This window comes from Notamacropus eugenii, chromosome 5 (genome assembly GCF_028372415.1).
Source record: "Notamacropus eugenii isolate mMacEug1 chromosome 5, mMacEug1.pri_v2, whole genome shotgun sequence".
Lineage (NCBI taxonomy): Eukaryota > Metazoa > Chordata > Mammalia > Diprotodontia > Macropodidae > Notamacropus > Notamacropus eugenii.
This window is the reverse complement of record NC_092876.1, coordinates 246,587,925-246,615,004: the sequence shown is the minus strand read 5'-3', so window position 1 is coordinate 246,615,004 and position 27,080 is coordinate 246,587,925. Positions and strand designations below refer to the sequence as shown.

Sequence of the window (27,080 nt, the reverse complement as noted above, 5' to 3'; positions counted from 1 at the left end):
ATGTAAAACAAGTGAATTTAAGAAAAGTGACAATAGAATTTTCAAAAATATGGTAGAGCAACTGAAAGACTTAACGTATTCAGTGCTCACAAATGAAACTTCCCAAGAAACATCTTAAAATCATTGAATCAAATATTTAAGAAAATGAAGCACCAATTACTGGTGGTAAGAAAAACAAAGACCAAATAAAAGAAGAGTTTGAAGAATTCTTTTTAAATCAGAGAAGAAACTCGTTAGAATTAGTTGATGCTCTAAAAAAAATTCAGAAGGAAGTCATGAAGAAAATTATCATTTGGGACACTCTGATAGAAAAAAAATCTATAAACACAAACAATAAATAGATTTCCTATATCAGAGAACAAAATTTTATAAAATAAAAAGCAAATGGAAATAGAGGCTTGGGGGCAAATTACAGAATAAGCCAAAGACCTAGAAAACACAGATTTAATAGACAACTTCATGACACAAAAATCCCAGTGATATTGTTACAGCAGATAATTTACAAAAACAGAATACATTCTAAACACAACATTCCAGGAAAATTGTCTTCAAAAATGCCAACAATTTGAAGAAAATTGCGTGTGTTCATCCTTCGTTGCCAAAGAAGACCATGCCATCAGAGAAATAATGACATGACTTGCACTTGACTTTGCTTTGAGTGAGGGAGGTTGTGCAGGTCACCAGCTTCACTTCTCCTCCAGAGTCATCTGAATCCTGTGACCAGATATTTATTCATCAGGATGACTGGAGATGACCTATGATGAGGCTATTAGGGTTAAGTGACTTGCCCAAGGTCACACAGCTAGTGAGTGTCAAGTGTCTGAGGTGAGATTTGAACTCAGGTCCTCCTGACTCCTGCCCTGGTGCTCTATCCACTGCACCACCTAGCTGTCCCTAAGTGTCTGAGGCAGGATTTGAACTCATTGAGATGAATCTTTCTGATCAGAGCACTATCTACTTTGCCACCTAGCTGACAACTGAAGAAAACTAGCAGTAAAATTCAAAGAAAAAGAATCCATAGGATCCTCCAAAATAATAACACATTTCAATATTCCCAGATACATTTTACTTCATTTCCAACATAACAATAGAGAAGTAAAGCAAAATCAAGCTGTCAAAAGAGAAATCATTTGCTAAGGAAGAATGATCAGGATCACAGGGGACTTTTTTAAAAGGAAAAAGGAAGAGTAAAGAAAATGGAATATAATAAACAATTATGAAACATGAATCATGAACCCAGAATTAACTAGTAGCAAATTTGAATATGTTCCTTTAAGAGAAAAGTTAGAAATTTGATAAACATTGGGTTTAAAAAGTAGGAATATGCACTTCAAAGGAGTCTTTTAACAGCAATCCCCCTCCATAAGTATTTAAGTAATTTGTACTCTTCCAGTTAAGACAAATTAGCTGCTAATAAGGTGATAATTCTTAGATTATCACATTAACTAAATCATTATTTCAAAAAGGTGTTTTAGAAAAAGAAAAACAGAAGTGAAAAAGAATGAGAGAAATTCAATAAGGACAAAGTTAATAGGCAGAGGAATTCCTCAATGAAGTTTCTTGATGAAAGGAAGGTCCAAGTTAAGGAAATCTATGTAGTCCTTAACTTTGTAGTAGTGGTATACTGAATCAACCAAGCAATCAATCACCCCACCCCAAATAAAGTGTAAGATACTCTAACCCTGATACATTCATCATATGACAATATCTCAACTGGACCCATAAGTCAATCACAGGCAACAGACTAAGTTCAGAAAAGCTATTTTATGAAATTAAAGATTCTACACAATGAATCTATTAAAATTGCTTGAGGAGAATCAGTCATACCCTGCGGGGATTGGATAAAATAGCAAAGAAATTTGAAATGTAGCATCTGGTAACTCCATACAAATTTCATCCAAGTCCTTGACAAGGAATAAATTGTGGGGAGGAGGAGATGGAGAGAAGAGAGCATCTCTCTCCTTACCCAACTACTTAATTAGAGGATGATATTGTGAACTTTTAAAGTTCAGAAGATTTGAGATTCCCTGTGTAAGTCCCTAATGGTGTTCCTGAAATAGCAGTGTTTGATGACCCCATTTACATAGGGAGTTTTGGTTAAACCACTTGAAGGAAGCTTCAAGACTACAAGGAGGTCAGCAGAAAATTACACTATACCTAAGGAGGACCTCATGAAAAATACATTAAAGGGATAAAATTACTTCAAGCAACTAGGAAATCTCAATTACCCTTTTGTCACACTTGCTTTTGTAACAGTGTAGGATGAAATGACTGAGGAAACATAAGTTTGAATTTCCAAGAATATCAATTTATTAAGCAGTGCATGCCAATTACTTAACAAATCAGGACCAGCCCCCTTCCTCAGTTTAGGGTGGGATCCTGAATACAGGGGGAGATAGACTTTTATATATTATAAACAATTAATCAAGTAAGACCAATTAATTAAAAGAAAACAATTAACCAGGATACATTAGATAATATGATTTGTAATAGGCGGAAAAATTAGGTGCTTTCCAGGTGAGGAAGGGGTGAATGAACAGGTGCAATTATCTGAAATCAGAAAAAGAGGTATCCCATTCCCCCAAGTATCTGTGAACTATCAAAGCAGCATGGAAAAAATAACTGATTGATAAGTGTGTGGGGCCAGTTTTCAGATAAAAAATATGGGTTGCTTCAGATGTACATTTGTGAAACCATTCATGGCATCAGTTTTTGGATCCAGCTTCCCAGACTTTCAAGGCTAAATTCAGGTAATGCAATAAGGTTTTCTCCCAGTTCCTTCAATTTAATAAGGTTTTCTCACAAGACCAAAGTAGGACTAAACCCATAAATGAATAGAAAAGGAGCTGAGCTAGCTCCAGAATTGAGATAGTGTGGTTCACCTAATTCCCATAACTAATCACCTGCTGTCCTAATCCCCTCAATTTCCTCACTCTCTAAACTTGAACTCATCTTCCCCTTGACTCCATATATACTTGTGGGAGAATGTGTCTCCAGTAAGTGGGAGTAAGGTGATTGTTTTGTCCTAATATGGGAGAATATCTCCTTTTTGAGTTCATGTGATAGGTAACTGCTGCCAAAATATTATGCTTAAACATAACAAAAGGAAAAAAAAAGCTTGATTTAAGATTAGGACTAACAAGATCTAATTACATCAGAGTGACTGTGAAATAATTCTTTTACATAGAAATCTTACAAGAAATTTACAATCTTGCACATTCCTCTTGAGTGATTAAAAGCTAAAGAAAAGACATATAATCCAATGTTTCCTTCATTGTCATCCATAGTTATTCAGAGTCATATTCTTACATATTCCATAAGGAAACAAACTTAAACAGACCCTACAGGTAAACAAAGTCAAGTTACAGATACAGTTTGTAAAATCCTACACTTAGAAAACTGCAAGGCTACATTTTTAAAAAGTCACAAGGGGTTAATTAAGACAAAGGGATTCACATGTCATAAAGACTTGGTATTGGAAAATTTTTTCCATCAATAAAATACTTTTGGAAAGTTTTAAGGATGCTATATTCTTTTCTTCCTCTCCTTTGGTTTCTTATCTCAGGAATGTCAAAAGTCTTCCCTTAACACTATTATTCCATGAGTCAGGTTTATGTTAATGAGATTACTATTAACAGAAGACAGGCCTTAAACTGACCAAAAATTGCAGGATTGATATCCCTAAACCTGAGTAATAAAAGGAAATCAAAAATCAAAAATTTCCATTACGGTACTAATGGTTTTTACTATGCTACCTTCATAAATACTCCTTTCTAATTATCGGGTTAATTAATATCAGCTGGTAAGCAAAAGGAGAAACATATTAATTGGAACTGATGAGAAATATCTTTAGAAAGATACCCTCAATACCTTAGGGTTATGCCTAGCATTCTGAGGGGAATAGTAGAGGTCAGCCTTACTCTGAGAAGCCAACGTGCCAGTCCAAGGGGTTGAGAGAGTGGGCCCAGCATGTGCACTACATTATTGTGGTAGGAATTTTATTTAAAGTGCTTTTGTTAAATTTAAATTAATGACAAAATGATAGAGATAAGAATATATATATATATGTATATATATATATTTATCTCCAATAGATTGACTAAAGGAAACACAATCCTAAAAATTAGACATTAAAATGTAAATAGACTAGGCTCCAATCAAATGAAGAAGAGCCATTTAATAGGTTAAAGAACCAAATAAGCTGTGTGTTGCTTATAAGAACTACAGTTAATCCAGAAGGCTGTAAATAAGATTATAAGGCATAGGGAAAGATAGAATGAAAAAGTATTATGATGAGCAAAAGGTATTTTGGAGTTCATGAATGTAGAAATGGAATACTTGTGGTCACTGGCAAGGTCAAGGATTTGACTAATTGAGGAGGTCATAGGAACTGAGTAGATTGAGAGACTGGAGGGTTAAAGTGTTTGAGGGAACATAAAAATGTGTGTTGAAGCATGAGAGGAGGAGTTAGGGTTAAGAGAAACATAAGCCGGACACTGAACTCACTGAGGGCAGGAAGAAAGAGTTCTTGAGGCTGATATATGATAGCTGCCAGAATCCTGATGGAGTGATAATTATGGATTTGAATGAACTTCAAAGGAAGAGAGATTGCTTAGTGATAGTGGTAGCAGGAGATTCTGGAAGTGGAAGTGGGAGAGCAAGGAATATTCTCATTTCCCATTATGACCAGTGATTCTGGAAGTGTGAGTCAAAGTGTAACCATTGCTGGAAAGCATGGCCAAGGATGTTATATCATTGGGAATGAGCCAGATTTCAATAAGTACTCGAAGATGGAAGGAATGAGAAAGAAAAAGGTTGGAGAAGAAAGAAAGTTTGTTAATGAAGGAATGGTTTTAAAGGGCAGAGTGGGCAGATCTAAACTGGGACATGGTGGGGCATATAAGAGTTGAGGAGGATGGGAGTAAAGGAAAAGTACAATTGGGGGATGGGGAATGGTTTGTATATCAGAGGTTCAGAATTAATAGGAATTAGAGAGTATAAGGAAGGGTAGAGTATCTTAACTTTTGAGAAGGGAGTCCAGGAAAAGTATCATTGGTTAAAGAAGGTCCAAAATGGAAGATACAGGTACTTAGATTGTTCAAGGTCCTCTTTTAAAATCCAGCCTCATGGCAGATAATGATGTCAGGACTTAGAAGGCTTACCTTCACACCAAGCAGGAGTAAGATGAGCTCTGGTCCAAGGGAATCTAATAAAAGGATAAGGGGAGGCAGTGTAAGGAAGACCACCAAAAGAAGTACCTGGGGGTGAGGATAGAAGCCAAGAAGCAAGTGAGCCAGGTCTCCATGGCTACTCTATCTCTACCTGAGATCAAGACTGAAGTAAAGAGGCCAATTGCCCTGATCTGGTTCCTGACCACTTGAGAAAGCTGGGAAAATGTGGAAGTGAGGAGGATAGTCTTATCTAATCTGCTCTCAGAAGATGATCTACAAGAAAAGGCCCTAGAGGGCAGAGCCAAGATGGCGGAGTAGAAAGACACACATACTCTAGCTCTGAACCTACAGCCCATAAAATATCTGTAAAAAAAACTCCCAACAAATTCTGGAGCAGCAGAAGCCACAGAACAACAGAGCAGACGAGATTTCTGTTCCAGAGAGACCTGAAAACCTCTCGCAAAAGGTCCGTTGCGCTGCGGACCCAGAGCTGAGCCCAGCCCTGCCTTGGCCACGTGGCACTGAGAGGAGCAGATCCAAGCAGGCTTCAGGGACAGAATCTCCAGCAGCCGCACAGGTCCCTCCACCCACGGGCCCCAAAGGTTGGTGAGAGGGTCTTCTCAGCTTGCTGAGAGGGGAGTGGGGTGCCCCCATAACTCAGGCCCCCTCAGGAGGCAGCAGCAGAGGCGGGAGCAGATGAGGGCTCCCAGAGCAGGCAGGAGTCTGGATCCATTGTTGAAGGTATCTGCATAAACCCCCTGAGGGAACTGAGCCCCATGAGGTGGCCCTGCCTCCACCTGAGCACCTGAAAACTTAATCTCACACTGAATAGCAGCCCTGCCCTCACCAAAGGCCCTGAGGCCAGGAAGCAGCATTTGAATCTCAGACCCCAAGTGCTGGCTGGGTAGATCTGGAGGCCAGGTGGGTGTGAAGAGAATATTCAGAAGTCAAGTCACTGGCTGGGAAAATGCCCAGAAAAGGGAAAAAAAAAATAAGACTATAGAAGGTTACTTTCTTGGTGAACAGGCATTTCCTCCCTTCCTTTCTGATGAGGAAGAGCAATGCTTACCATCAGGGAAAGACACAGAAGTCAAGGCTTCTGTATCCCAGCCCACCCAATGGGCTTAGGCCATGGAAGAGCTCAAAAAGGATTTTGAAAATCAAGTTAGAGAGGTGGAGGAAAAACTGGGAAGAGAAATGAGAGACATACAAGTAAAAGCAGGTAAACACCCTGCTAAAGGAGACCCAAAAAAATGCTGAAGAAAATAGCACCTTGAAAAATAGGCTAACTCAATTGGCAAAAGAGGTTCAAAAAGCCAATGAGGAGAAGAATGCTTTCAAAAGCAGAATTAGCCAAATGGAAAAGGAGATTCAAAAGCTCACTGAAGAAAATAGTTCTTTCAAAATTAGAATGGAACAGATGGAGGCCAATGACTTTATGAAAAACCAAGAAATCACAAAACAAAACCAAAAGAATGAAAAAATGGAAGATAATGTGAAATATCTCATTGGAAAAACAACCGACCTGGAAAATAGATCCAGGAGAGACAATTTAAAAGTTATGGGCCTACCTGAAACCCATGATCAAAAAAAAGAGCCTAGACATCATCTTTCATGAAATTATCAAGGAAAACTGCCCTGAGATTCCAGAACCAGAGGGCAAAATAAGTATTCAAGGAATCCACAGATCACCTCCTGAAAGAGATCCAAAATGAGAAACTCCTAGGAACATTGTGGCCAAATTCCAGAGTTCCCAGGTCAAGGAGAAAATATTGCAAGCAGCTAGAAAGAAACAATTCAAGTATTGTGGAAATACAATCAGGATAACACAAGATCTAGCAGCCTCTACATTAAGGGATCGAAGGGCATGGAATAGGATATTCCAGAAGTCAAAGGAACTAGGACTAAAACCAAGAATCACCTACCCAGCAAAACTGAGTATAATACTTCAGGGGAAAAATTGGTCTTTCAATGAAATAGAGGACTTTCAAGCATTCTTGATGAAAAGACCAGAGCTGAAAAGAAAATTTGACTTTCAAACACAAGAATGAAGAGAAGCAGGAAAAGATAAACAGCAAAGAGAAGTCATAAGGGACTTACTAAAGTTGAACTGTTTACATTCCTACATGGAAAGACAATATTTGTAACTCTTGAAACTTTTCAGTATGTGGGTGCTGGGTAGGATTACACACACACACATGCACACGCACACGCACACACACATAGAGACAGAGTGCACAGAGTGAATTGAAGAGGATGGGATCATATCTTAAAAAAATGAAATCAAGCAGTGAGAGAGAAATATATTGGGAGGAGAAAGGGAGAATGGAATGGGGCAAATTATCTCTCATAAAAGAGGCAAGCAAAAGACTTATTAGTGGAGGGAAAAAGAGGGGAGGTGAGAGAAAAACATGAAGCTTACTCTCATCACATTTGACTAAAGGAAGGAATAAAATGCACACTCATTTTGGTATGAAAACCTATCTTACAATACAGGAAAGTGGGGGACAAGGGGATATGCAGGGTGGGGGGGATGATGGAAGGGAGGGCATGGGGAGGAGAGCAATTTGAGGTCGACACTCATGGGGAGGGACAGGATCAAAAGAGAGAATAGAAGTAATGGGGGACAGGATAGGATGGAGGGAAATATAGTTAGTCTTATACAACATGACTATTGTGGAAGTCATTTGCAAAACTGCACAGATATGGCCTATATTGAATTGCTTGCCTTCCAAAGGGAAGGGGTGGGGAGGGAGGGAGGAAAAGAAGTTGGAACTCAAAGTTTTAGGAACAACTGTTGAGTACTGTTCTTGCTACTAGGAAATAAGAAATACAGGTAAAGGGGTATACAAAGTTATTTGGCCCTACAGGACAAAAGAGAAGATGGAGACAAGGGCAGAGAGGGATAATAGAAGAGAGAGCAGATTGGTGATAGGGGCAATTAGAATGCTCGGTGTTTTGTGATGGGGGGAGGGGACTAAAGGAGAGAAAATTTGGAACCCAAAATTTTGTGAAAATGAATATTAAAAGTTAAATTTAAAAAAAATTTAAAAAAAAAAAGAAAAAAAAAGGAAAGGCCCTAGAACCAATGCAGGAAAGTCAAACTTGAAAGGTCTATGATGTCACAATTGTGACAAGTATTTGCTATGGAAGACAGAAGAAAAGAGCACCAGTTTTGGAATCAGGAAAACTCATCTTCCTGAGTTCAAATCTTGCTTCAGACACTTACTAGCTGTGTGATCCACTTACTAGCTGTGTGATCCTGGACATGGTACTTAATCTTGTTAGTCTCATTTCCTAATCTGTAAAATAAACTAAAGAAGGAAATGACAAACGAGTACAGTATTTTTGCTAAGAAAGCCTAGATAGAGTCATGAAGAATCGGACATGACCAAAATGACTGAATAATTTTTTTTAAATTTTTTTTGGTATAGAAAAGATTCTTTTCCTAGAATTCATTTTTCCTTGCTATTTTTAACCAAGGAAATAATTTTGTTCTCTGGATTCCACAGAAGCCAGAAGGAAGAAGGAAATAAAGGTAAACCAGATGGGAAAACAAAAGCCTAGAAGAGGTTTAATATATAATATCTCAGAAAGAAATAGATTGCATTGTATAAATTGTATAAGTTGGCCAGAGAAAGAAAAAGAAAAAATGACATAAAGAAAAAGAAAAATGTTATTAGGATACCATATAGCCCTATAAAATCAAAATCATTCAGTATTATAAATCAGTAAATTCTAACACTATTTTTAAACAGTTTTGAATGGTAGCATGGCTTAGTGGGTAGAGGGTTGGCCTTGAGGTCAAGAATACCTGGACTCAGTCAAAGCTTCTCAATAGTACTAAGTGTGTCACCATTGCTGTTGCTGTTTGCAACTCCATTCCTCCCTAGGACTCTCTGCCAAGTCTGGTAGTCTGAGCCTACTCTAGCATCAAAGTCACCCAGAATTATAAACTTGTCCCCTTTAGGCACATTGATGATAAGGGTCTCCAGGTCTTCATAAAATTTTTCTTTGACCTCATCAGGGCTCACCACGGTGGGAGCATAGGCACTGATGATGGTGGCATGGTGTTTTCCTGGAGTGGCAATTGCATTGTCATGAGTCTATCATTCACTCCTTTTTGTGGGGGGCATACCAGCTTGCTGACTAGATTAGTTTGGATTGCAAAACCCATGCCAGCTTAACGGCACTCCCCTTCACTGCACACACTCCAGAAAAATGTGTATCCAGCTCCACCTTCAGTAAGCTGGCCTTCATTTGCATCCTTGTTTCACTCAAGGCTGCTATTTGGAAGTGATATCTGTTGAGTTTTCTTGCCATAAGGGCAGTTCTTCTTTCAGGTCTACTGGATTTTGTGTTGTCTATTAGTGTGTGCACATTCCATGTGCTGATGGTAAGTGGAATCATCTTTGCAGATATTTTTGTACATTTTGTACATTTTTTTGCGTGTTTCAACCACATAGTGGGATTCCTTGCCTGCCACAGTAATCAGGCCAGGGTTGGGTAAGCAGATCATGTTTAGGGCACCTTTTCTAGCCCCCTTCCTCACACCAGGAGGTGAGCAGTGCGATCCTTAAAAGGCTGCTCAGACACCCAGGGAGTTGCCGAGTCCCACTGCTGCTTCTAGTAAGAAACAACCCTATGGCCTGGGCTGCCTGTGTTCAGAGTTGTGACTACAGCTCCCAGTGTATCTACACTTGTTGCTTCATCACTTACCTGTCACCACAGGACTTTGAGGCATAATAGTGAAATGGTATGGGTGATGTGATGTCTTTTGATTCGTGTGTAAATTGGATTTAAGTGAGTCAGAGTTGCACCAAGTTGTCAGCCTCACTCTCTCTTCCAGAGTTATCATAGTCCAGTGGCAGGACAGAGTCAAGATGGCTGGCGATGGCTCAGGATGCAGAGGATGACCTTGGCATCTTCACTGTCTAACTAATCTCTAAGCACTCAACATAGCCTGCTTCATCAGCCTTCATGGCCATTGGAACAAACTGTTCCAATTCTCCCATTTCACCAGAGGAAGTCTTCATATACTTGAGGTAGACACACCCCTAACTCACCAATGAGTTTGAGACCCCTTGGTTACCCTCAACCTGGTTTGGCCCATCTGCTGAAACAGTTTACCATGGTGTATCCGCTGCACATGCTGTAGCTTCTCTTGGAGCCACAGGTGAGAGTTAGGTGGAACAGGTGGACACCAAAGGTGGAAAGACCCCTGAAAAGGGCTCAGCAGCCATCACACCAAAGGTACTGGTCCTCCTGAACACACCCTACACCCCAGGTGCTGAGGACTTGTGCATCACATGACCTTCTCATCACCAACACTGTTTTCTGTTTACCTAAATGCAATAAAACTTCATGGATGCACCCTCACAGCAAACATTGGCATCTAAGACTATGTGACTATAAGGAGAAGAGACAGATAAGATGTGAGAGTGACAAAGGCAATGTGTGGTACAGAGTGCTGGAGTGATTGTAGACTTATCCTTTCCAAGCTAAATATTCACATTCATCAAAAGTGCTACTCCCAAGGCAAAATGACTACCAGAAGAATTAATGTCAACAAATTAGAGTTCTTCTCTGAGAGAGAACAGTTTGTTGCTAACTGGAAGGGAAAGCTGAGCCAACACGCAATTGGCAACAGTGGAGCAGAAAAGGAGTGGGCAGTTTTCAGAGATTTGGTGTACAGCATTGCATTTGCTCATCTGAGTCAGAAGCAAATACCAAGACTGGTTTGATGAAAATGATGGGGAAATTCAGAAACTACTAAATGAAAAAGCAAGAACTCCACAGAATTTATCAGCAGGATAATTTATTCACCTCTAAGAAGGCAGCATTTAATTCCATCAAAAGCAAAGTACAAGCAAAGTTTAGAGAGATGTTGGATTCCTGACTCAGTAAGAAGACAGATGAAATTCAGTTTTATGGCAATAGTAACAATCCAAAGCACTTTTATGATTCCCTGAAAGATATTTATGGACCAAAAACATATGGTGTGTCACAACTACTCAGTGCTAATGGAGCCACGTTGATTAGTGATAAGGACATGATCCTGGAGAGATGGGCTGAACACTTCCATTGTGTTCTCAGCAGACCATCATCAATCAATGCTTAGGCCATTGACTGTTTACCTCAGGCTGAAGTCAGTCCCTCTTTAATTCAACTTCCAACTGAAGAAGAGGTTTTGAGGGCCATTAGGCTCCTTTTGTGTGGCAAAACACCTGGTGCTGATTCTATTCCAGCTGAGATTTACAAGATAGGGGGACCATTGCTTATAAAAAAGCTGACTGAAATTTTCCAGGTTACATGGCAAGAGGAGGTTATCCCCCAGGAGTTCAAGGATGTCTCCATTGTCCATCTCTATAAAGGTAAAGGGAATAGATTGTCCTGTGACAATCACAGTGAGTTAGTCATTGCTGGCAAAATTCTTGCTGGAGTCCTCCTTAATAGGCTGATTCTTCACCTGGAAGATGGTCATATACCTGAGAGTCAGTGTGGCTTCAGAAAGGGTCGAGGAACAGATGATATGGTGTTTGCTGACCGACAACTCCAGGAGAAATGCTAGGAGCAGAACAGTGGTCTGTACACAACATTTGTAGATCGGACCAAGGCTTTAGACCCTGTTAGTTGTTAGGGCTTATGGAAAATTATGTCAAAATTTGGTTGCCCAGAGAAGTTCATCAATATTGTATGTCAATTTCATGATGGCAAGTTTACCTGGGTTGCGGATAGTGGACAATGCTTTCATGCGTTCCCAGTCACCAGTGGAGTGAAACAGGGCTGTGTGCTTGCTCCCATGCTTTTTAACATAATGTTTTCAGCCATGTTGACAAATGCTTTCAATGAAGATGAAATGTTTTCAGCCATGTTGACAAATGCTTTCAATGAGGATGAACACGGCATCAAAGTCAATTACTGTACTGATGGTAAGTTCTTCAATTTGAAAAGGTAACAAGCCAAGATCAAAGTGGAGGGAGTGTTGGTGCATGATTTTCTGTTTGCAGGTGAGTATGTACTCAATGCAGCCACTGAAGCTGGATCAATCTTCTGTTGCCTGTGCTAATTTTGGCCTAATAATTAACACCAAGAAAACACAGGTGCTCCCTCAGCCACCACCACATCATCCATACATGGAACCATCAGTTACAACAAATGGAGAAGTTTTGAATGCTGTGGATAAGTTCACTTACCTTGGTAAGTGTACTTTCCAGGGATGTACACATTGACAATGAGGTTAATACACACATTGCTAGAGTTAGCTCAGTGTTTGAGAGGCTCCAAAGAAAAGTTTGGGAAAGAAGAGGTATTTGACTGACTACCAAACTGAAGGTCTACAGAGCCATTGTGCTGACCTCATTGTTGTATGCTTATGAAACATGGACAGTCTACCAGTGCAATGCCAGGAAACTGAATCACTTCCATTTGAACTGTCTTAGGAAGATTCTGATGATCACTTGGAAGGATAAGGTACCAGACCCTGAAGTCTTTGCTCGAGCTGAACTACCAAGTATTCAAACTATGCTTCAGAGAGTATAACTCTGATGGGCTGGCCATGTTGTTTGAATGCAAAATGTATGCTTGCCAAAAAGACAATTTTATGGAGAACTTGCATAGGGCAGGCGATTACATGGTGGTCAGAAGTGATACAAGGACACTCTCAAGGTATCTCTCAAGAACTTTGGATTCGACTATGCAGCCTGGGAGATACTGGCACAGGATTGCCCAATATAGCATGCTCACATCAAAAATAGTGCTGTGCTCTTTAAGCAAAGCATAATTGAGACAGCACAAAGTTCATATAGGATGTGCAAATTTCGGATATCCACCCCAAATATTCAAACGGACTATCTGTGCCCAACCTGTGGTAGAGCATTCTCAGCTCGTATTGGTCTAATCAGCCACAGTTGGACACACTGAAATTTCACTTTATCATGGTGATGTCATTTTAGTCCTCTTCAAAGATGAAGAACAACAACCAAGTCTGTCACCATGGGCATGAGAATCTGGGAATTAAGGTTAACTTAAAGGGTTTTCTGCTGCACTGATGAAGTTACATATCTACTCTTGCTCTTACCCACCAAAATGTTTAACCTCAAGAAGGAAAGGAATTTTAATAAATAGCAAAACAACTAATCAAAACTTTCTCTCTAAGAAAAAAAGGATCAGCCCAGTGGATGAACTGGATTCTAAATTTCCTAAGAGTAGAGGAAGATAATTAGCTCTTATTTGACAATCAATACTAATAATGAATTTAAAAAGCAGACTCATCTACTTTTCTTCTTCACTTTTTTCTTTGGTTTCTTTCTATCTTAGGCATCATTTTCTTAGTTGTATTACAAACACATCTTGTCATATTCTTTATTATAGGTACATCTATTCCTGCATCCATATGATTGAGTTAGAAGGAACCTTAGGAGATTCTAACTCCTTCATTTTATGTAGGAAAAAATGGAGACAAAGGGAGCTTTAGTGATTTGCCCAAGATTGTGCTGTTAGAATCAGATCCAGGATTCAAGTACTTCAGGTCCCATAGCTCTGTTCAGCCCTCTATTTCCTCTGCAGCCAACTGCCTCCTTAACTTTCCCTTCTTTATCCCTGAAAATTATCTCCCAAACACAGGATTTTGAGATATCTGAAGGAAATCACTTCTTATTGCAATTGATGCCTACTCACATTCAATTCTTCATGACCCCATTTGGAGTCTTCTTGGCAAAGATACTGGAGTGGTCTGCTATTTCCTTCTCCAGTTCATTTTACTGATGAAGAAATAGGCTAACAGGGCTAAATGGTCATACAGCCATTATATGAGTCTGGATTTGAACTCCAGCATTCCTGACTCCAGGCTTGGCACCCCATCCAATGAACCACCTAAATGTTCCTTTTCTTAGTGATGTCAGTGCATTTTCTTATCTGTCCAATTACATGTAAATTAGATTCTTGATAATTAGATTAGATTCTAGATTAGATTAGATTCTAGATAACTTTGCATGGTATCATTCTTAAAATTGCCAAAATTGGACACTTCCCATAGCCAAGATGATGGAGTAAGCAATAAGTCTCTCTTACTCTCCTTTACTGACCTTGAAAAACCCAGTAAATACCACCCCAGAAAAAATCCTGAACCAGTGGAGCTAGCAGAAAGAGGGAGTGTAGCAGTTTTTTAGCTCATGAGACTAGGGGGATTAATGGAAAAGGTCCCTCTTGCTGTGGCTGAAGGGAACCAGTACAGGACAAGAGGTGTCCCAGCAAGCCACCAGCAAGCCCCACCTCAGGAAAATAATGGGAGATTCTGAGCCCCAAGGTGGTGGAACAGACAAGTGCCAACACCAGAACTCCCTGTGTGCCTTGGCACAGCCAGGGGAACCAGCAGATACTAGCATGGAGAACTGCCACTTGCATGGTAGATGTGCATCTACCAGTGGCTGAAGCTACCCATACTCTAGTGTATTCCCCTGTAAGGAGGTGACCTCCAGTAGCCATAGCACCCCCATCCCACAACTCACCCCATGAGCTTCAGTATAACCCCAGGAAAATGCAGTAAAAGCCCACCTGGCATTGCTACCACCTGCCGCCACCACCAGCTCCAACTCAGCACCAGGTAAATTACAGCTTTTACAGCCTCCAGCTGCCAGAACCTGAGACTCCAGAACACAAAACCAGTAACCAGGTCCCTAGCCCCAAGCATAAACATGTAGGACAGTGTCCCTTGTGCCCCAGAAGCAGAGATCAACTTTAAAAGCCAGGAAAAAGGCAAACAGTATGAGCAAAAAGCAACGCAGGAAAAATAAAGGCTATAGATTTTACTCTGGGGACAAGGAAGATCAAAACACAAATTCAGAGAGGACAGCATTGTCACTGTACCCACATCTGAAACCTCAAAGGGGAGTACAAGCTGGTTTCAATCCCAAAAAACCTTAAAAGAACTCAAGGAGGATTTTAAAAGTCAAACTAGAGTGGTAGAAGAGAAATTGAACAATTTCTTTAAAAAAAAACAATTGACAAAATGAGGGGGAAAAGTACACTGAAGAAAACAACTTCTTAAAAAGTAGAATTGGCCAAATGGAAAAGGAGATACAAAAGCTAACTGAAGGAAACAATTCATTAAAATTTAGAACCGGGCAAGTGGAAGCTAACGACTCTATGAGACAACAAGAATCAGTCCAACAAAATCAAAAGAATGAAAAAATAGAAGAAAATGTAAAATACCTCACTGGAAAAATAACTGACCTAGAAAATAGATCCAGGAGAGATAATTTAAGAATGAGTGATCTACTTGAAAGCCATAATAAAATAAAAGATCCTGGAGAACATCTTCCAAGAAATCATCAAGGAAAACTGCCCTGAACTACAGGATAAAATAGTCATTGAAAAAAAATCACCTCCTGAAAGAGATCCCAAATTGAAAATGCAAGGAATATTATAGCCAAATTCCAAAATAATCAGGTCAAGGAGATATACTGCAAACAGCCATAAAGAAACAATTCAAACATCATGGAACCACAGTCAGGATTATGCAGGACCTTGCAGCTTCTACATTAAAAGATTGGAGGACTTGGGATATGATGTTCCATAAGGCAAAGGAGCTTGAATTACACTAAGGTTCAATTATCTACTTAAATTGGATATAATATTTCAGGCAAGGAGTTGGACATTAAGTGAAATAGGGAACTTGCAGACCTTCCTGATGAAAAGACTTGAGCTCAACAGAAAATTTGATCTTCAAATATAAGACTCAAGAGAGGCATAAAAAGGTAAACAGGAAAGAAAAAAAAGTTTATTCAATAAGGGCAAACTGTTTACACCCCTGTATGGGAAGATGATACTTGTAACTCTTGAGAATTATATCTTTATTATGACATTTAGAAAGGCTATATGTAGACAGAGGGTGTGGTTGTAAATCAACTGCGAAAGGGGATTGTAATGAGAGATAGAGGAAAGGAGGAGGCTGAAAAGAGTAAATTACATTACATGAAGAAGCACAAAAATATATTATAGTAGAGGGAAAGAAGGGAGGGAGATGAGAATTATTTGAACTTTACTCTCATTGGATTTGACTCAAGGAGGAACTAACATAGTTATGTATAGAAATTGAACATGTCCTACAGGCAATGGGAGGGGAAAGGGGAGAGAAAAGGGAGGGGGTGATTAGAAGGGAGGGAAGAAGTAGTAAGGGAAAAGGGAAAGAATAGGAAGAGGGTTGATAGAAGGGAGGGAAGATTGAGGGAGTCAGTGGTCAAAAGCAAAACTCTTGAGGAAGGGAAGAGAGAAAGGAGATAAAAAAGCAAGGGGGGAAATAGGATGGATAGAAAGACACAGATAGTAATCATAGCTGTGAACGTGATGAACTCCTAAAACAAGTGAATAACAGAACAGATTAAAAATCATAATCTTATAATATGTTGTTTTCAAGAAACACATTTAAAACAGGGGGATACACATAGGGTAAAGGTGAAAGGTTGGAGTAGAATATATTATTATGCTTCAGTTGAAGTAAAAAAAGCAGAGGTAGCAATCCTAATATCAGACAAAGCAAAAATAGATCTAATTAAAAGAGATAAGGAAGAAAACTGTATATCCTGTTAAAAGACACCATAGACAATGAAGTAATATCATACATATATGTACCAAATGGTATAGCAGTCAGATTCTTGGAGAAGTTAAGAGAGTTACAGGAAGAAATAGCAAAATTATACTAGTGGGGGACCTCAACCTCCCCCTCTCTGACTAGACAAATCTAACCACAAATAAACAAGAAAGAAATTAAGGAGGTGAATAGAATTTTAGAAAAATTAGATATAGTAGACTTCTGGAGATAACTGAATGGGGATAGAAAGGAATATACCTTTTTCTCAGCTATAAATGGTACCTACACAAAAACAGACCACGTACTAGGGCATAAAAACCTCACAACCAATGCAGAAAGGTAGAAATATTAAATGCATCCTTTTCAGACCACGATGCAATAAAAATTATAGGTAATAAAGAACCATGGAAAGATAGACTAAAAATTACTTGGAAATTAAATAATCTAATCCTAAAGAATGAGTGGGTCAAACAACAAATCATAGAAATAATCAATAATTTCATCCAAGAGAATGACAATAATGAGACCACATACCAAAACTTATGGAATGCAACAAAAGTGGTTCTTAGGAGAAGCTTTATATTTCTCAGTGCTTCCATGAATAAAACAGAGAATAAGATCAATGAATTGGGCATACAACTAAAAATGCTAGGAAAAGAACAAATTAAAAATCCCCAATTAAATACAAAATTAGAAATACTGAAAACCAAAGGAGAGATAAATAAAATTGAAATTAAGGAAGCTATTGAACTAATAAAATAAAAACTGGTTTCATGAAATAACCAATAAAATAGATAAATTTTTGGTTAATTTGATTTTTAAAAAAGAAGAAGACCAAAAAACCAAATTAGTATCAAAAATTAAAAGGGTGAATTCACCACCAGCAAAGATGAAATTAAAACAATAATTAGGGATTATTTTGCACAACTGCATGCCAATAAATTTGACAATCTTAGTGAAATGGATGAATATTTACAAAAATATAAATTGCCCAGATTAACAGAAGAGAAAGTAAAATGCTTAAATAACCCCATCTAAGAAAGAAGAAAATGAACAGCTATGAACTCACTAGTAAAAAATCTCTAAGGTCTGATGAATTCTATCAAACATTTGAAGAACAATTAATTCCAATACTATATAGACTATTAGAAAAAATAGGCAAAAAAGGAGTCCTACCAAATTCTTTTTATGATACAAATGTGGTATTGATCCCTAAACTGGAAATAGTCTAATCAGAGAAAGAAAGTTATAGAATAATTTCCCTAATGAATATACATGCAAAAATTTTAAATAAAATATTAGCAAAAAGATTACAACTATTTATGATGAGAATAATACAGTATGACCAGGTAAGATTTATATCAGGAATGCAGGACTGGTTCAGTACTAGGAAAACTATCAGTATCATTGATACTGATAATTGATCATATCAACAACAAAACTAACAGAAGCCATATGAATATCTCATTATATACCATGAAAAAGCTTTTGACAAAATGCAACACCCATTGCTATTAAAAACACTAGAGAGCATAGGAATAAATGGAGTCTTCCTTAAAATGATAAGTAGTAGCATCTGCCTGAAACCATACAAAGCATTATATGTAATGGGGATAAGCTAGAAACATTTTCAATAAGATCAGGGGTGAAACAAGGATATCCATCATCACTACCATTATTCAATATGATACTAGAAATGTTAGTTGTAGCAATAAGAGAAGAAAAAGAAATTGAAGGAATTAGAATAGGTAAAGATGAAACTAAGCTATCACTCTTTGCAGATGATGTGATGATATACTTAGAGAATCCTAGAGAATCAAGTAAAAAACTACTTGAAATAATAAAACAACTTTAGCAAATTTGCAGGATATAAAATAAACCCACAAGAATCATAGGCATTTATGTGTGTGTGTGTGTGTGTGTGTGTGTGCATGCATTATTAACAAAGCCCAACAGTAAGAGATAGAAAGAGAAATTTCATCTAAAGTTACTGTAGACATTATAAAATATTTGGGAGTCTATCTGCCAAAACAAGACCAGCAACTATATGAGCACAATTACAAAATACTATTCACACAATAAAGTTAGATCTAAATAATTGGAAAAACATCAATTGTTCATGGGTAAGTTAAGCTAATATAATAAAAATAACAATTCCACCTAAGTTATTTTACCTATTCAGTGTCATACCAATCAAACTACCAAAAAATTATTTTATAGAGATAGAAAAAAGTAATAACAATTCATCTGGAAGAACAAAAGGTCCAGAATATCAAGGGAATTAATGAAAAGAAATGCTAGGGAAGGTGGGCTAGCCATACCAGATCTTAAACTGCATTATAAAGCAGCACTCATCAAAACTACTTGTTACTGGCTAAAGAATAGAGTAGGGGATCAGTGGAATACATTAGGGACTCAATATACAGTAGTCAATGACTATAGTAAACTACTGTTTGATAAACCCAAAGATTCCAGCTTCTGTAATAATAGCTCACTGTTTGACACAAACTGTTGGGAAAACTGGAAAACACTATGGCAGAAACTGGACATAGATCAACATCTTACACCATATACCAAAATAAAATCAAAATGGGTACATGATATAGATATAAAGGTTTATGCTATGAGCAAACTGAGAGAGCAAGAAATAGTTTACATGTCAGATTTATGGAGAACAAAAGAATTTATGATCAAACGAGATAGAGAATATTATGAACTACAAAATGGATAAGTTTATCACATTAAGTTGAAAAGTTTTTGTATGAACAAAGCCAAGGCAAAAAAGATTAGGAAGGAAGCAGAAAAGTGGGGAAGACTGTTTACAACCACTATCGCTGATAAAGGCCTCTTTTCTAAAATATATAGAGAACTGAGTCAAATTCTAAAGAATATAAGCGATTCCCCAGTTGATAAATGGTCAAAGGATATGAATAGGCCATTTTCAGTTAAAGAAATTAAAGCTATCTGTAGTCATATAAAAATGCTCTAAATCACTATTGATTCATTAAATGCAAATCAAAACAACTCTGAGGAACCACGTCATACCTCTCAGATTGACTAAAGTGACAAAACAGAAAAATGATAAATGCTGGAGAAGATGTGGGAAAATTGGAACACTAATGCATTGTTGGTGGAGTTGTGAATGGATCTAACCATTCTGGGGAGCAATTTAGAACTATATCCAAAGGGCTATAAAAATTTCCATACCTTTTGATCTGGCAATACCACTCGAGGTATCCCAAAGAGATCATAAAAGTGTGAAAAGGACCCATATGTCCAAAAATATTTATAGCAGCTCTTTTAGTGGTGGCCAAGAATTGAAAATTGAGGGGATGCCTATAAATTGAGGAATTCCTGAACAAGTTGTGGTATGTGAATGTAATATGATGAATAGTAACGAATACCATTGTGCTATAAGAAATGATGAGCAGGTGGACTTCAGAAAAACATGGAAAGACTTATATGAACTGATGCTGAGTGAAGTGAGCAGAAATAGGAGAACATTGTACACAATAACAGCCACAGTGTGTGAGGACTGTTTCTGATAGACTTAGCCCATCACAGCAATGCAAGGATCTAAAACAACTCCAAAAGACTCATGACAGAAAGTGCCATCCATTTCCAAAGAATGAGCCATGAAGTCTGAACACAGGCAGAAGCAAACTACTTGCTTTCTTTTTTTGTTTAGTTTTGTTTTTCTTTCTCATAATTCCTCCCATTTGTTCAAATTCTTCTGTAAAAGATGACTAATATGAAAATGTTTCATAAGAATGTATATGTAGAGGCTGTATCAGATTGCATGCCATCTTCAGGAGGGGCAAAAGGTAGGCGGTGGAGAAAATTTCAAACTCAAAAGCTTATGGAAGTGAATGTTGAAAACTAAAAATAAATAAATTTTTTTAAAAAGTGCCAAAATCATGTAAGTCTTTGGAAATCAGTTACATTTCCACAATTGCCTGGATGAAGCTCAGACTACAAGTATGAATAACAGTCTTTAGAGCACAATGACCTCACAAGCATTACACCACAATGAACTGTCTGTGTTCTGATAGAGTTATTTTTTTTTCTGTTTTCAGATCTGCATAAGGGATAGTAAAAACAGGATATACTTAAAAGTAGTGAAATTATTCCCCTTAAGTAGTTTAATGTCATGTACCAAAGTGCTATACTAAATGGCTAAGAGAAAGAAAAAGAAAAGCACGGTTAAGATATCATTTGATATTCCAAAATCACAATTACTCAAGGGTATGAACCAAAAGGAAATAAGAGATGCTTTAGCGTAAGTATTAGCATTTCTCATTTGTCAATACTTCTGTACCATTATATCACTTTATTCTAGTTTAGCTCCGTGAGTGTGCCTTTAGTAATATGTTATGAATGTTCATTGCCATTGCATTATTGTGATTTGAATAGGGTATTTTAAATGCCTTAAAATAAAGAAAAGGCTTGATGAATGCATTCACATTTATATAATAGAATGGAAGGTATACATATTGGCCTTTTTTGTTCCCCCTATACATTAGGTGGAAAAATTGCAACTCAGTAAAATATAAAATAGTTATACAGATCTATTAATTTGCATATTATCTGATTAACCACCAACATTCCTTCCCCTGGAACCAGATCCTTGTTATCTACCCCATGGAGAGTACCCTGGCTCTGTTCTAAAGGTAGGTTGGTGAGCTGTCCAGGACATCGTAATGCAGTCCACTGCCCTCCTTTTTTTTCTCAAGGATACTATTTGCTCTCTTTTTCCTCAGGTCTCACAATGTAAAGTTAAGTGCTAGAAAGGAATGGAACCTAAAGGTCACAAGCTACATTATGTCTGAAATAGTTGTGTGATTAACCTGAGGCATTTTGTGGTGGTGTTTTATTCATGTCTGATTCTTTGTTATCGTCTGGGGTTTTCTTGGCAAAGATACTGGAGTGGTTTGCCATTTCCTTCTCCAGCTCATTTTACAATTGAAGAAACTGAGGCAAACAGAATTAAGTGATTTTCCCAGAAGCACAAAGCTAGTAAGTGTCTGACTCCAGATTTGAACTCAGGAAGATGAGTCTTCCTGACTTCAGGCCTTGCACTCTATGCACTGTGGTGCAATGTAGCTGCCACCTTGGGGCATTAACAAAAGAATTGCCCACTCAAAGGTAAGAATCTATAAGCCCAAGACCTTTTCTAGTTACTTTCCCTTTAAATCCTAAACTATAGTATTTAGTCTTTATTTAGTTTTACTTCTTAACTCTTATACTTGTTATACCATATTGAGTTTTTATAGTTCACAGGATTTTGGAGAATTATCTGTACTGTCCTGTGCATTATCTAACCTTTGTACCTAGGGAAATAGGCACTTAGTTTTTGAATGAAGGAATCTACAATTTGACCTATGAAATGGTTAAATCCTATATAAAATAATAATAATCAGCATTTATATAGAGATTTAAGGTTTGCAAAACACTTTTCACATGCTACATATATAAATATATATGATCTATATAGTGGTCACAAGTTATCATATAGATATAATCATGTTCATCTGAAGTGTTCATGAAAACTTGGGTGCTAAAAATTGCTTGCCTATTTGTATTTTCTAATCCATGATTTTCCTTGCTATTATTTTATTTTGTTTATATTCATACATTGAGGACCTGTCATTTCCTGGCTCCAGAAGTTATTTCCACTGTTGAAGGCTGCCGTTCATGTATAATGTGATGTTTCAGAGTAACTTCAGGCTCAGAGATATTAATTGATTTGTTCATTGTTACCCAGTGACAGAAGTCACATTCTGATCCCGGGTTGTTCTGACACTAAGACTAGAACTCTGAAAGTTTCATCATGCCTCTTTTGCTTAGTTACTTAAAAACAAACATACAGAAATCATCACTATGGTTAGTAGTTAATCCTATTAACTCAACATTATCCATGAGTAGGTTATTTATAGATCTGGAACAGCTTCACTTCTTCTTTCCTTCCTTCACAGGACCCATTATCATTAACAAAGTTTAGCAGAGAGGATGTTCATTTTTATTTTCTGTTTTTAATGATCTCTCTTCTCATGAAATGAACCCAATCATTCAGAAAGTCTTCCAGATGCAGAACAATTCAATAACTTCATATCCCTTGCCAATAACACAAACACATACATACATGACAAGAATGTGGGGGAGGGAGAGCAGGGGAAGGTGTAGTAAAAAGATAGTCTAGTTTCTTCTACTATCTCTACCACTTACTAGCTGTGTAACCTTAGAAACTTTACATTGTCTTTCTGGATCTCAGACCACAGAACATTTGGATCACAGATTTTGAGATGAGAGTGACCTTGGTTTTGCCTAGCTATAAAATGAAGAGATTAGTGTAGATGAAAGTCTTTAGTTTTAGCCTGTGATTTTGTGATTATATAAATATCAATATATTCTCTAGAGAAATTACAGACCATGTATATGAATGCATAAGCAGCTGCATGGCACAGTGGCCAGAGCATTGGAGCTCTATAGATTGAGGAAGATTTGAGTTCAAGTGTTGCCTGAGACACTTAATAGCTATGTCACCCTTAGGCAAATCACTTAAACTCTCTTGGTGCCTCATTTTTTTCAACTGTAAAATGAAGATAACAGTGATATTTACCTCCCACAATTGCTTTGAGGATAAAATGAGTTAATATTTGTAGAGGTTTTTGCAAACATTTAAGCATTATACAAATTTTGTTATTGTTGTTACTGTTATTATTATCTGACCATGGGCCAGGCTGTTGTGATATAGACTCAGAAGTTTAATCCTCTCACACCTCCATGTTGCCAAACCATGGCCATTTGTACAAGATCCTACTTACTTTGCCAGTTGTCCCAGAAGAATTTTGATATTTGAACCAGAAATTTGTAGCCCTAGCTCCCCAAATTATAGATGTTGTTGTCATTCTGTCAATCCAGTCACGTCTGACTCTTCATGACCGCATTTGGGGTTTTCTTGGCAAAGATACTGGAGTGGTTTGTCATTCCATTCTCAGGCTTATTTTACAGATGAGGAAACTGAGGCAATGTGGTGCCAACATGATATTCACAGCATCTACAGCAGCCATTAACATGCATGTGCAATTCTGAATCACGAAATACAACAGACTCTCTGTGTGGAAGACAGAACCAAAACATTTTTTCAAACACCAGAAAGCCAAACCCATCATAGCAACAAAGAAATCCATCATAGTAACCAAGAAGTCTATACACATGATCAGGCTTTCCCACAAACAAACACTCACAATGCCAGCTGCCTGCTTCCTCTGTCCTTTCCAGCTCTGACCAACTTCCTCTCAGTTCTATTCTAGTCCCACCTCTTCCTGTTCCACCCTTCCTGTTTCATATGACTTGACTCGTGATTCAGGCTTCCATGTGACTTAAGCAGGTGACATGGGCCTTTTAATGGATGGGAAAGATCTTCTCATTAAGAAGCAAAATTACGTTAACAATAAGCAAAAATGTATCATCAATACAGGCAAAGAGGGTTAAGTGACTTACCCAGGGTCACACAACTAGTAAGTGTCTGAGGACAGATTTGAATTCAGGAAGATGAATCTTCCCAACTTCAGACCTGGCACTCTTATCTACTGCACAATCTAGACATAGTATAATACAGTTTAAACCCAACCAATACACACAAACTTTCAAGGCTATTGTGAGACAGAATACTGTGAAATAGAGTCAAGTCAATTTAAATTAACTTTGTTCCCCAGGCCAATTGACTTGAAGCCTAGCTGTGAGCCGTTTGGGCAAGGAGTATATGAAGATTACTCTATGGATTGATCAGCATCCTTCGAAAACCTCATAGCATTCCTTACTCTCCACCCCTTCTTCAGCCATAGACTGTTTTCCCCTCTTTGTGACTTGTTATCTTCTTGTAGAATGTATTTTACCTAGAAATCATCGAGTAAATTTTTATTAAAGTATTATCTAAATGAATCATTACACTTCAAGTGATTCATTATACCAGATGAAGAACCCATTTACTGAATGTGTTTAGAAAGGGAGAGGGTATTTTTGTATTGCATAGGGGCGAAAGAGACAAAGTAAGAGTTGCCAAAATGAAGAAATTTGTCAGCTTCTCAGTTTTCTCCAACTATGATATTTTCATAGCAAGGTTTTATTTTGGTGTTTATTATTATAACATCTTGAAAAATCAGTCTGCTAAATTTCACATTGAAATAACTAAATCCATCACTAATTCAAATAAAATAAATTAGTTTGTCTATTTATTTTATTTTTTAACTACCAAAGAATTATTTATGCCTCATTGCCCTACTCTATTGGTATGGTTAATCAAGATGGGTTTTTTTACATTCATGGTAAGTTTGAAGATTAAAGCAGTGAAGTGTGAGTTATTATTAAAATATCTTAAAGTTCCTAAATTCTCTAAAATCTTGGATGGATTTTAGTTTTCTTAAATTTTACAACACCTAAGACTGTCAAATGCATAATAGCCTCTTTTGTACTCTCACCACCTTTAAGAATATTTGACTCACATATTTTAATAAAAGTAAAGGGAAAAAAATCTATGCTTAGAACATCTTCTCAATTTAACCTGTCTTAATTTTTCTAGGAAACTGTTGGACACCGAAGATGAGCTCTCTGACATCCATATTGATTCAGTTCCATCAGAAGTCCGGGATTGGTTGGCTTCTACCTTCACACGGAAAATGGGGATGACAAAGAGGAAACCTGAAGAGAAGCCAAAGTTTCGTAGCATTGTGCATGCTGTCCAAGCTGGAATTTTTGTGGACAGGTAAGTGTAAACTCTATCATTCCAAAAGTGAATAGTAATAAATGTCAAAGAAATATTGATGAAAGTAAAAACAGCAGACCCTAAACTGGATTATAAATATAAATATAGTTATATTATAATATATTTATATTATATAATAGCATATAATATAAACATATTATATAAATGCATCATGTCATAATTTATAAATATATATATAATTTTAAAATATAAATTAAAAAGTGGTAATAAATGGACTGTCTGTGTAGAGGCAGGGGAATTGTCCTCACTAGAAGGCTTTAAAAAAAACTAGATGGTTGTTTGTCATAGAATATAGGGAATTTTTCTTTAAGCATGGTTGGCAATATGATCTCTGAGGTACCTTCCAACGCCAACATTCTGTGATTCTGTGACTTAGTGAGCAGATATCCAGCTTCGTTAGGCTTCATGGTCTTATACTGTATACATATGTTATTACAATGAATCTTGCTAGTTTTTTATTTTGACTTTTTTATGCTATGAAAAGGTTTAAAGGACCTTTTCAACAAATAAGGGCAAAATTCCATTGATTATAAGTTGGGCGACAATACTTAATGGTACTTAATTTTTTTTTTTTTGTTAGCACATCTTTGGTGAGAATGTAACATTTGATGAAATAGCTGATTCCTCTGAATGGCTTTTGATTCCCATACCACAAATGACCATGATTGTTTAAGACCTAAAGATCTGTTGTTTATCAGCCACCAAAGAAAATCTCTCACTTTTGACCTCATAGTGCTCTTTGCTCTCATTTGGGGGAGGGGGAGTGGGGAAAGGGGAGGAGAAATCTGTTTTTGAAGATCTTTTATCAATGTCAGTGAAGCAGGTCAGATCTGAGAACTTCCTGGAATCACAAAGGCAAAGCACTAAATTAATTCTGAGATGTGAAAAACACAGCATTTCTGATCCCATTCTTAATGCCAGCCATTTTGCTGCTTAATAGCATAGACAATTTCTAACTGAATCAGGTTATCTGGGATGAAGACTCCTGGAGGTAATACTAAGTATAGATAACATGATCTAGAGTAAGTTAATATTACAAAATAATGAAGATTTTCCTTTCTGAAAAAGAACAATAATGTCTTATTTTTATACAACTCCCCTTCCTTGATGAAATTTAGATAGGAAAATGAAATTGGCAAACTGACATAGGGTGATGATTTTCTCTCCCAAGAGGAGTTCAGCATTAAATGATGAGTTTTATTAATATTTTCTGATTCTGGCATAGTCTATTTTTACTTGTATTGAAAACTTAAATTTTGAATATTTTCCTTATACAGGTAAGTTTACTTGACTTCTATTTCAGTTTTCAAAATGAGAATGAGAGCACAAGGTTGTTATGAGAAAAACACTCTGTAATTGTAATTGTTCTCTCTAATATTCAGGAGCCATTAATTTTGCTTTAAAAATCCTAGTTTTCTCCTTCTTCTTTCGGTGTCTCATTTGTACTTACCTCCAGCCAACATATTAGCCACTTATGGTTTTCCTATTTACTTGGGATTTTCAAAATTGATTACAGTGACTGAACTAGTAGTGA

The 27,080-nt window shown here is 37.3% G+C and overlaps 1 protein-coding gene across 9 annotated transcripts in view; it reads left to right on the top strand.

The window, feature by feature from the left end:
- Positions 1 to 27,080, top strand: part of PDE1A (phosphodiesterase 1A) — a 489,884-nt gene that overhangs the window by 349,490 nt on the left and 113,314 nt on the right. For 7 of the 9 annotated variants that reach the window (XM_072612567.1, XM_072612561.1, XM_072612565.1 and 4 more), the window contains one exon: positions 25,343 to 25,525. In XM_072612567.1, coding sequence (XP_072468668.1) covers positions 25,343 to 25,525 — 183 coding nt within the window. Of the gene's footprint in view, positions 1 to 4,696; positions 4,815 to 20,671; positions 21,041 to 25,342; positions 25,526 to 27,080 lie in introns of those variants that run through there. The other 2 variants (XM_072612566.1, XM_072612564.1) reach the window with 2 other exon arrangements.